General features: G+C 32.9%; 1 protein-coding gene across 1 annotated transcript in view; it reads right to left on the reverse strand.

Annotated features, from left to right (window-relative positions):
* Nucleotides 1-7,111: 7,111 nt before the first annotated feature.
* Nucleotides 7,112-12,002, reverse strand: part of LOC149543009 (Ypt/Rab-GAP domain of gyp1p superfamily protein) — a 175,483-nt gene continuing 170,592 nt past the window's right edge. Inside the window, exons 10-12 of the mRNA XM_089797940.1 lie at nt 8,007-8,267; nt 7,687-7,770; nt 7,112-7,577 (exon numbers count right to left, since the gene is read on the reverse strand). Coding sequence (XP_089654066.1) covers nt 7,560-7,577; nt 7,687-7,770; nt 8,007-8,267 — 363 coding nt within the window. The 3' untranslated portion in view covers nt 7,112-7,559. The remainder of the gene's footprint in view (nt 7,578-7,686; nt 7,771-8,006; nt 8,268-12,002) is intronic.

The raw sequence follows: 12,002 nt of genomic DNA on the forward strand, positions 1-12,002 counted from the left end.
GACCACCCTTCGATCCTGATGCTGAAGGTGCTCCTACAAAACCCCCATGTCCTAAGTTCACACTCTGCTCTACAAGGACGACCCGATGTACCACATCCTTGAGGGTTTTAGGTTCAAACACCTTAACACCCCCAATTAAACGGTTGTTCAAACCTCTAATGAAATGTTGTGCCAACTGTGTTGGGTTGTCACTAAATCCTGAAAAGGGCATGAGCTCAAAGAAGTTGTGCTCATACTCTATAACGGTCATAGTATACTGCCTCAGGTTATGGAACTCATCTGCTCTATGCTGCTTCCATTCCTCTGGTAGGAATTGCTCACAGAAGCTCTCTAAGAATAACTCCCATGTGACACTGTTCATGGTTAAGCTCAACTTCTTTTCCTCAATTGTCCACCAAGTGGCCCCGAAGAACTCTAGGTTGGTGATAGCAAACCTTGCTTTGACATTACTATCAAAGTCCTGCATAGCAAAAATCCTGTCAAGGGCAATAAGCCACTGCTCAACTACATATCCAGAACCTTTCCCATTAAAGGGCTTGACCTTGGACCTCTGAAGATCCTTCATCTGTGAAGATACAATGGATCTATGTCGATCCCTCAGAGGGCTCCTAGACCTAGGTCTATGCTCATGTCTTGCTCGATGTGCTCTATCTTGATCATGAACAGGAGGTAGGCGATCAATGATGGTTCGCATCATTTGCCTCATGTCAACCTCCTCTGAGTCAGCATGCTCCTCTCTATGGTTCTCTTCCTGATGCTCACTGACATGCTCTTCCCTATTCTCTTCCTGAATGGGGCTCTCATGGATAGACTCATGAACACTAATATCTCTGCCTCGTCCACGGCCTCTGCCACGGCCAAGGCTACGACCTCTAAGGGAAGATCTCGTCCTAGATACCATCCTACAATAATATCCAAGACACAAGATGCTATAATAACCATGAAACATATTACTGAAACACATAGATAAAAGACACATATTTTGCAAACAAGATAGTTTCAATTTTCAGTTTGCCTATAATTTCAGTTTAAGTATAATTTCAGTTTTGAAGTCTAAGTGTTGAAGTATGAAAAAATATGCAATTAATGGTTTACATCATGTTTCAATTCAACTAGTTTCAAGTTTCAGTTTGAAAGAGATACACATAATAGTTTAAAGTTTTCATTCTTGTTCAACTAGTTAACACTAGTGGCGTTCCAATATACCCAGAGCTCCCAATGTAGAAACTTGGGCTCTGATACCATATGTAACGCCCCGCCAAGGGATCCAAAAGAATTAACCTAGACTTTTACTAAGTTTGCTAAACATTTTTTTTTTTTTTTAAAGTAAGAATGTATAACATACACATCAAACACATAGTAGCGGAAGCAATAACATGTAATTATCAACAAACATACATAACAAGTTACATTCCTTAAGGATCCCAAGACGTTGAGTCACATTTAAATTTAATTAATTCTAAGTCTAACAACTACCACATCCACATGAACGAATAATAAGAAAGTTCAATGTCCATTTAATATACATTTGTTCCAAATGCTTCTTGGCAAATTAATTCGGAATGCTCAATCATCCACTGTACATGTCACAGGGTATGAAAGGCTAAAAGAATATAGTTAAGTAGAAATAAAGATACATCATCCTCCAAGAATCCATGATACAAAGTACAGTAAAATAAATGAAACCATATACCATACATGATACATCCATCCATCATAAAAGATATAAACATCCAACATGAAATACAACTATCCATCTATCATAAAACACAACTAATCTAAGTGTGTGGTTCCTCCCAACCGTCAATAGCATCATTAGACCATCGTGGGCCCTAGCCATCCCCCACGCATAACATCCCAAGTCACCGAAGAGATCATCGATAGTATAGTAATAGGGACATCACTCCTAAAACATACTACATTATATGCATAAAGGAATCTAACATGCTACCACATACGCATAAAGAATTCTAACATGCAAGAATAAAGCATAAGATGATCCTCCAAAGTAGAACACATCACCAAAACATGATGAACAAGCATCCCAAGAAGCTCCAGCCATGGTAGCAATGGACGAATCTCAAATGGTAAGAGTGAAAAGCACTACCACCCGACCGCGTAGAACCTAAATGGTCCACTCCCACCGCGTTGAGGAGATAGTCTCAAGTCTCATATAGGATATCAAATCACATAATCACAAATACTCTCTAAGTCTAGGAAATCCTAGAAGTATACTAACTCAAAGGTTCCAACACATAGATCAACATCTAGACCCAGAGGCACCACAAAGACATGTAGGGAATCTAGTATGCAAGCGGGAAAGTGTCATCACATGAATCACATTGGAAGTTACCCGAGCACTCCCTCAAGAATCTCGGGTCCCCAGTAATCCTACGACCATTAGTATCCTCTCGTACTGACGAGGCATACTATGGAATGCAAGGTCACAACCAAGCGTTCTCTCTACCCCATCTTAGTCTATACTAGCACTCAAGGCATGGGAGAGAACATACAGTTATCTTATTAGGTTCATTTAAGTCAATATTTAGGTGAGATGTTTTCACTTATTAAAACAACTAACTTACAATGAGTCATCCCTAGAGCCACTTCGGGTCTCTCGTCCCTCATTGCAAGCCACTTCCCGACACTACACAAAAATAATCTACCCTAGGCTCATGACAGCACAAATAAAATCACCTCAGTCCTATACAAGCGACTGAAAGCATCATAAATATAATCCACAATAATCACATCAGTTCTCCACGAGCAACTGATAAGCATCAAATAATAATCATGATGATCACAACAGTTCTCTATCAGCAACTAAAGGCATCCATGATAAATCACATTATTCAAAGGTTCTCTAACAAGCAACTAGAAAGTATCCCAATAATAAATCACAATACTAATCGAAGACTCCAAAATGGTCAAGTCACACATGTCACAACATGACATCATCAAGAGCATAGCAAAAACACTTCAATCCCATCAAGGCGACTGGAAAGCAACTCAAGTACAATTGATCGATGACTCAAAAATGGTTAAGTCGGGTAACTCAAATACATACACCATCAGCTTCTCAAAAGGAAACTGGAAAGCAATAACAACTAGTAAAAACATCCATATCATACAACACTCTATCACATTACCATGGTTGGGTTAAGAAAGATCGAGACCAAATCATCATAACATCACATTCACAGAACTCCCAAGCCTCTGGTAACAACCTAAACTGGTCAACACTCTAGAACCACCCAAAACTCCCAAAGCATAGATAATACAAACTAAATAGTACAGTTCAAAGTCTAAATTTGATATGAAAGCATACAGTTGAATTAAAGGTAAGGTTCATGTTTCTAATTAAATGTATGTTCCAAGTAAATAAGTCTCGTAGTTCACCCCTTTCAATTAACCCATTCTTCTTTTTAAATAACATATAAATTTACCCCATTTATATTTAAAGTCAATTAAATCAAATTTAATAAGGCTAATGATTAGTTATTTATAAAATAACTAGATGATTAACATTTAATTAATCATTATAATTTAAATCTATTAGTAAATTTAATTATAACCTACAACTATATTAATATTTTATTTATTATTAATTACTTAATAATTAACATACTATTTAATAAAAATTATTAATAACTAAATTAAAATAAACTATATTAAATTTAATATTAATTAATTTAATACTTATTTAAATAACTATTATTAAAAACAATATTAATAAATTTATTTTAATACCACATAATATAACATTATTAATAATAATAAAACAAGAAATTTTACCTATATGCGTTTAGGGCCCGTCGGCCAAATAAAGCCTTGCGGCCCTTTTTAAAAAGGATGTCGCAGGCTTAAAAGTCGTGCGGCCCCTGTACCTTCACAGGTACACTGCGAATGGTATAGACGTAGAGTATTAATTATAAAATTTTGTTTTTTTTTTAAAAAAAACTTATTAAAACTTCCTTTAAAAAAAACATTTTCTAAAGAGTGTTATATATATTATTATTATTTTAATATATATATATATTTTTGTTTAACAAATTTAAAACCAACGCCCCTTCCAAACATGTATAATTAAATACAATCTCCTTTCAAATTGAATAAGCTATGTAATTCATTTTATTTATTTTTTTAAATCGATTCTAATTAAATTAGTTCTATTAAAATCCTTTATCAATTATAAAATTTAAATACAATAAAATTCTCAATTGATATAATAATTTATATATACGTATTTTTTTCATCCTTATTCTGATAGAGAAGATATTATCAACTATCTAAATTTTTACTTTAGAATTTATTTTATTATTATTATTATTTTTAAAATTCAATTCCTCCCAAATTCAATCGTATTTTCTTTAAGCTAGAAGATGATGGTTCCTAACTAATTTATTTTTCTTCTAAACATATTTTAACAATACCCTATCGTAGATACAGGACCAAAGAACAAGAGATTCATGCAATGAAACCCGGAGACTTGATTTTAACAATCATGAAGAAGACAAGAATCTCATATTGCATAATTTAACCAGTGATCAAAGCACAAGACCCTACCTAGTCCTGATGCTAATACGAAGTCCCCGAAAACTGTGAGAGGATTTGCTTCTCTTCGATATCTTTCCTATAATTCTCTTTCTAAAATTCCCTTCCAAAAATTGTCTCCCAAAATTCTTGTCTCCAAAAATTCTTTCCCCCAAATTCGCCGTCCAAATTCATATTTTTTTTTCAAAAATGAACCCCAAAGGTGTGATAAGGAGTTTTCTCCTCAAATTGGGGCACTAATTGTGCGTTGACCCGAGAGGACTCTTTGCTCAACTGAGTTAACTCAAAATTAACTTTTATTAATTCTTTGCTTTCTCTTTTAATGCACCTTAAATGAATTATTAAATAACTTTATTTAATATTCCACTCGACTTTTTTTTTTAATCTTTATTACTTTTAATTCCATGCACACTTTATGAAATTAAAATAACATTATTATTTTTACTTATTTATCTTTTAAATTATTTATTTTATTTCCAACTCAAGCTCACATCATGCGATCTAGAAACTTTAATAATTTAATATCTTTCAACTTTTAATTTATTTTAGAAATTAATTGATAAAATATTTAATTAATTTAAATAACAATAATTTTTAGCATTTATTTAAAAATGAACTCTAGATATATTATTATTAAATTAAATAAATATTATCATGTTCTATTTTATCTCAAAATTCAATTCTTTTTATTTAATTAATTTCTTAATTAATTAAATATAATTAAATATTAAAATATCATAATAATTTTCTATTAAATTAAATCATTAATTAATCTTTTTAATTAGACTTAATTAATAAAAAATACATCAAGGACTCATAAAGTTACATATGAAAACCCATCATAGAAAAACACATACTAAATCAAACAAAAGGGTTATAATCACGAAATTACATCATTTGATGCAGTCGGAGGGTACTTAACTATAATACTTGTCCTAATTATCAATTAGGACAATTGGCTAAAAGATTTAGGATTTGGACTTAAGAGTTTATCTCCCCTCTCTTACCATTGAGATAATGCGATAGGGTATGCTCATCCTGGCAATTCAGGGAAGTCGATACCCTGTACTTGCAATCTGCATAAAATCCACGCATGTACAAACACAATATTCTAAGCTAAACAAATAATGGCAAGAAGTGGTGCATCGTGTAGATCTCGACTAGCAGGTGACTACGACTCCCTTCCTTAACCACATCAAAAACACCATACATAAAGAAAACAAACACGCACACCATACACATGCAGTATGGAGTAAGTATCCATAAGAAAGAACATGTGATAATAAACCATCTAACTAATCATCATCGATAACTGAAAACATTGAATAATTATCATACATGCATGAAATATGGAGTACCAAGTAATCTCATCATATAATAAACTGAGTGTAAAACAACATCTGATAATCTCTAAAATAATAATACTAATCATCAAACATAAAATTGGCCTAAAAGAGTTTGGCAAGGATGAATGAAATGCGACTTAGGGGCAAGCACTACACAAGAGTCTCTACCTATTGTCAAAAGAGTAAGGTGAAAATTATTTTAATGTTCTTTGCAATTTTTTAAAGTAGAAGTAAAATAATAATTTTGTAATTTTAATGTTTAAAGTAAAAGTATATTTTATTTGTTAAAAATTAATTTATAAGTAAGTATTCAAAATTATAGTACTTTTTTTTTTAATGAAAAAGGTTTTATATTATTTTTTAAATGAGTTAATGTTTGAATTTATAGATTCAACGGATAACATTTTTAATATATTTATCTATATTATTTTTTATAGTAAAATGTCTGAAGAAAATATAAAAAATTAGACTTCGTAAAATAAATATCATTTTTACAGAGATATAGTTATAGTTCAAATTGTTTATTTTTTTTGAAACAATTTGAATTGAAACAAGATTATTTTGTTTAATTATTAGTTTTTAAAATTTGAACTACACTGTTAACTTATATTAATTTTATTAATTTTTACACTTACATTTCAGTTTGCAATACAAATTTTAATAATTTAAATATAAGTGAAAACTATTTTTTTTAAATAACATAATGTAATGAAAATAAAAATAATAATAAGCCTAATTCAATTATTCAATGTATATTTCTTATGGTGGCCGGTCATTTCTTTAGGGATCTTTTTATTTTGTTTGTCTCGCTCCTTTTGCAACTGACTATTTACAAGGAATAACGATAACGATAAAGGATTAGAAGCTAAAATGTTTACTAATGGAACTTTATATTATAGTTTTGAAAATCAATGCAAAACTTGGACTTCCTTAGATAGCTTTAGGATTATAATAAATAACCATTCTGCTACTTTTATTTAAGAACAAGGACATGAGACTTTAAAAACGTGTTCTCCTTGTAACTGCGTGAAGTTCTATACTCTCATTCTTTTGGTATACGACGGTTACAATGTGCTCTCGCTTTTTAAAAAAATTCTTCGGCTGTTTTGTGCATCAGTATATTTAATGCCCGTTAATGCTTTCCATACCTTGCAGTCAGAGACCACCGAAATGGACATAAACCCAGGAAATTTGGTTTGACCAATCCGAAATTAGGAAACAGATTATATTTTTTATTTATTAAATTTTTGTTTTTGAAACCTTAATCTTTTGCATTGTGGGGCAAACAAAAACATAAAAGTTCCCTGGCTATGTATATAGGCAGGGACTAATAACATAATCAATATATTGAGATTTTTTGAATGGCCAATCAAGTGGTTTAGAAACCTTATTCCAGGTCATACACAAATCAATGCCTCACGTCAACAGATAATGCCAACATTACACTTTGATATTGCAAACACGCCAGCTATAAAAAGACCCTTGTGCGATAGAGTGTGTTTAAGCGTATTTGAATTGATTTTTCTTTGATACGGCCAATCAAATACGCACTCCTACAAGTCCGAGATAGTGAAAAAACCAAAGAATGAGATGTATTGACTATAATACAGACGCACAAGGGCAGTTTCGGCATTTCCAAGCAATTCCCCGTCGCATTAGCTAATTATTGTTCTTTACCTGCAGAAAAAATATTAGAGGTGTGTCAAATTTTGGTTTTCATGGTCGAAATAGATCACTGCCAACTAAGCATGAGTATCTGAAAACTACTTAGCATCTTAGAATTTACCTTACGCAAATATTTTTTATGAAGTCGCAATGCACCTGTGCAGGCCTTTTTCGCATCAAGATTGCCATTTAAATCATTCAAAATCTGATTGGTATGCAAAACATTAATAAAGAAGTAAACATTTCAATGCTTCGTAAGAAACATTAGAAAATTTGACACTAAGAACGGAAAAAGGATTAACTTTGGAACCGAACATCTCAAAAATCAACATCCATTTTTCCCTCTGAATTAGTTCATATCTATTGTAAGCTAGATTCGGTAGTGCTATTTTGCCATATCTTTTTTAGGTGAAACTGTCAAGGACATGAATAGGGACTTACCTTAACAACATCATCAATTCCTTGAGCCTCTCGCAACAATTTTGAGCTCTTTGCCTTGAGAACACTTGCAGCAAGAAACACTGCTATAGGTGTCTCAAGTGAACCTTGCAAACCATTCTCAATTCTTTGTCTTTCATACTTCCCCCATTGACTTTTTGATTTATCTCTTCTTTTCTCTTTGCTATATCTATTAGAGTAAGATGAATTTACTTCCTGATATGAAGCAATAATTTCTGGATCATATTCAAGAGCCCACATCATCTGCAATAACAGCGCATAATGAAAACTCGGCCCCAATATGGAAAGATAAGTATTATGGAATACACATGTGATTGGGAGGCGATCATAGAACTATCACTAAGAAGTCTACTTAGTAAGAGAAACAGGACAGAGTCCACGAAACCAGTTCCTAATACCAAATATACTGCTTCTTCACAAGAATGTTAGTAATTCTAGGTGTGACAAGAAGTGAATAACATTTCTCGAAAGAAAAAAAAAAAATTAATGGCAAATTTGAATCAAATGACTACACATGCTTTACACTCAAATGTAAAACTTTGTCAAACACAAGATATGCAAATATATAGCAAGCTAATTGCTAAAAGCAAATTGGATTGCATGAGTACAACAAAAAATACTTTTTAAAAGGCCATCTTATCTGAGCATAGTGGATCCATTTCGATTTATTATTTTGCCACTAAATCAATGAAAGGTTAGTTGCAGTTTCTTTAAAGACAGATAAAATTAGGTGCATTCTTTACCATTGGAAAATAGTATGGCTATAATTGCAATGTATGACAAAGGAATCTTTGAGTGAAAATTAGCATGACATCTTGTTTGTATTTAATCTTTTCAGGTCTGTGTATTCACATGTTCCTTCCTGACAAGGCATTTTTAATAACCATTATCCATCAGTCCCATTGTCAATTTCCATTATGGAATGCCAGGTTTAGACAGCTGCAAGTATTATAGAGAGGCTAAGGTTGACGCAGATGACTTCAAGTAGATAACATCTCCAGCTTGCTCTGAGCATTCTAAAGGTTTCTTGTTCAGAGGATTATAACACTGAAATTGTTATCAAAGGATGTTTCAATTGAAATTATAGCAAATTCTAGTTAAAATTTACCGATCAGAATAGCAGGCAAAAATTTGAAATTGTACTCTGAATGGGTAGCTACTGATATTAACAATAAAAATTAGATGGTTACAAGTTGCTTCTGCCAAGATTCCATATGAAAAATGTTTCGGTAAAATTCAATAATAGGCTTGTTTGGGCCTCTATATTGGTTGCATAAAATATTTATCGTTTAAGGCCGTGTTACAGCAATTATTAACACTGTATTTTTGGTCCAAGAAATCTATTTTCAATATTTGTCTGTACAGCACGGAATCTAAGTCATTATCTGTGTAATTGCATATTAGTACTGATCATGGCCCCCTTTGCATGAGAGCTTGTACATTATTTTTATTGCAAATATCATATATGATATAAATTGTCTAACATTACTGCTTGGAAAGGAAATTTATGAAAGAATTAACGTTTTCATTTGAAATTGAGAATAATCCAGGTTCTGGTCATGTATTTGGATTAATATAGGTTTTTGTAATGATCATGAGTAATCCTTTTAGGCCTTGAGCCTCTAAATATGTTGTTTGAAAAGCCTATTTATTTCCCATGAATTAGTATTTTACTGATTTAGGCATTAAAAATTGTTATAATAGAGGTCAATTTGTGATATTGCTATCAAGATTCAACTGTGTGGTTTCTGAGTCAAGTTCGTTGACTCATGTTCCATAAGTAGTGGTTCACAATAACCCATCTCAAATGAGAATGAATGGAACACATAACACCCAATAATCTAGGTGATGTGTGACCTCTTGGAAAGTCCCAATGCTTCACCTCTATGAGCATCACCTAGAAGCAATGAGTGCTATGTATTCCATTCTAAGATGGGTGACCTCTTGGGAAGCCCCGGTGCTTCACCTCTATGAGCATCATTCAAGCATAAATAAATATGGGTTGGGACCAGCTGGTCTTCCACCCTATAAAAAGCACTAACGAGTCTCCACAGTCAGCTATATTAGTTCTGCCCTCAATAAGCATCATCATTCATTGGTACTATAGAATCTTTTTAGTGTTCTTTTAGAGAGAGCATATCAAAACTCAAAACTCACCAATCACCTAGATAGAATGAGTGCTAAGTGTTCCATTCATTCTCGCGAGAGATGGGTTAATGTGAACCACTACTCATGAAACAGGGGTCAATAAGTTTAACTCAAAACTACACAGCTTAATCCTGATATATCTCCTTATCAATAGAGGTCAATTTATCATCTACAATCCTTCCATGTATATCTACAACACAATTTCTCATTTCTTTTGAAGCATGGAGGAAAAATATGTATTCATACTTGCTCAATATTCCCCTTCAACTACATCATATACAGGGCATGCAGCCAAAGATCTAAAAAATGTTTCATGAGTGATCTCACAAACACTAAAGTTCATTTGTGACACTATAATCCTTGGGTTCAAGAAATCTTGCATCCCATGATAGTTTTATTCATTGTCATTGATTTGAACTGTGCTGTACTTTTGTGCAGATTTGATCAGGTAAGAGGACTGTGAGTAGAGTACAACATTACCATGAAGACCTTTAATTGTGATAGTGGTGCCACATAGGGCACACAAACCAAAGAAGACTCTTTATCTTTGTAACAAAAGTTGAAGGGCCTCCCAAGACCACATAGAGTCTAGCATGTCACCAAGATGCCACATGTTACCACGTAAGCTTAGTGAAGCCAAGTAGTATCTAACTCACAAATTAAGGACCTGACATGCAAAGGAGCCATTCTTTGGCCATTTTTTGTTGTCAGTTATGTTGCAGTCTCCAAAATCGTGAAAAATGTTCAAGTGACATTTAGAGGCATACAAGAATAGCAAGGAATCCGTACAATTGGAAGATAGAAGCTAAAGTGACAAGTTTCTTGAAGCTTTGGTTACAAATAAGTGGCACAACTTTAAGCTTTCACATCCCGCATACGTGAGGAAGGTCAACAATCACCACATTAGCATAAAACTGAAAATTAACATTTGTAGAGGCAGTGAAGTCAGGTTGAAATTCAGGCTGAAGTCTGACTAAGGGATCACAAACTTGAGAGCTGGATTAAATGCTAAGAGTCAAGGTAAAGTTGTTCATGGAGATCAGTGGAATTGTAAACAGAGTTAGATTGATCATTGTACCATAAGAATTTCCTTAAATCGGTTAAAAATAACAATATTCATTGGACTAGATGGTGTAGATTGTTTAAGAGTCAAGGTAAAGTTGTTCATGGAGATCACTGGGATTGTAAACAGAGTTAGATTGATCACTGTACCATAAGAATTTCCTTAAATCGGTTAAAAATAACAATATTCATTGGACTAAATGGTGTAGATTGTTTAAGTTTCACATGATTTCAGATAACCCATAAGACGCATAAATTCTCTACCAATGTTTTAGGACAGATTTGCAGAAGTTTGCAAATTTAAGCCTGCTTCCAGTTCCTGCACCTTAAAAATACTACTATCCAAGTTGCAGATTTTAATTGCACATATGCAAATTGCTAGATGCTTTTATTCTCCTGGTTCCCACACCTCTGAGCAATTACCATTCCCTTATGTAACAACTGAACTTCAGTATCTGTAATATGCCCTTTCTGAAATAGGATTTATTAATTAATTAATAATAATAATAAAATATAAAATTAAAATTAAATTATCATATAATTAAAAAATAATTAAGTCTAATAGAGGTCAAGAAGCATGCAATGAAGAGTTGTGAATCCCTCTAACATAAGATATAAAAGGGAGAAGAATTCATTTGAAGGGGGAGATATGGAGCAAGGAAGAAGATGAGCAAAAGAAATTAAGGAAGCATTAATGGAAGAAGAAAAATATAGGAAGAAGATAAGGAAGTGACTCTTCCAAAGGGAAAGAAATGGCGAAGGGTTGTG

This window comes from Cupressus sempervirens, chromosome 8, assembly GCF_028749045.1.
Source record: "Cupressus sempervirens isolate cs-2001-9-10 chromosome 8, ASM2874904v1, whole genome shotgun sequence".
NCBI lineage: Eukaryota > Viridiplantae > Streptophyta > Pinopsida > Cupressales > Cupressaceae > Cupressus > Cupressus sempervirens.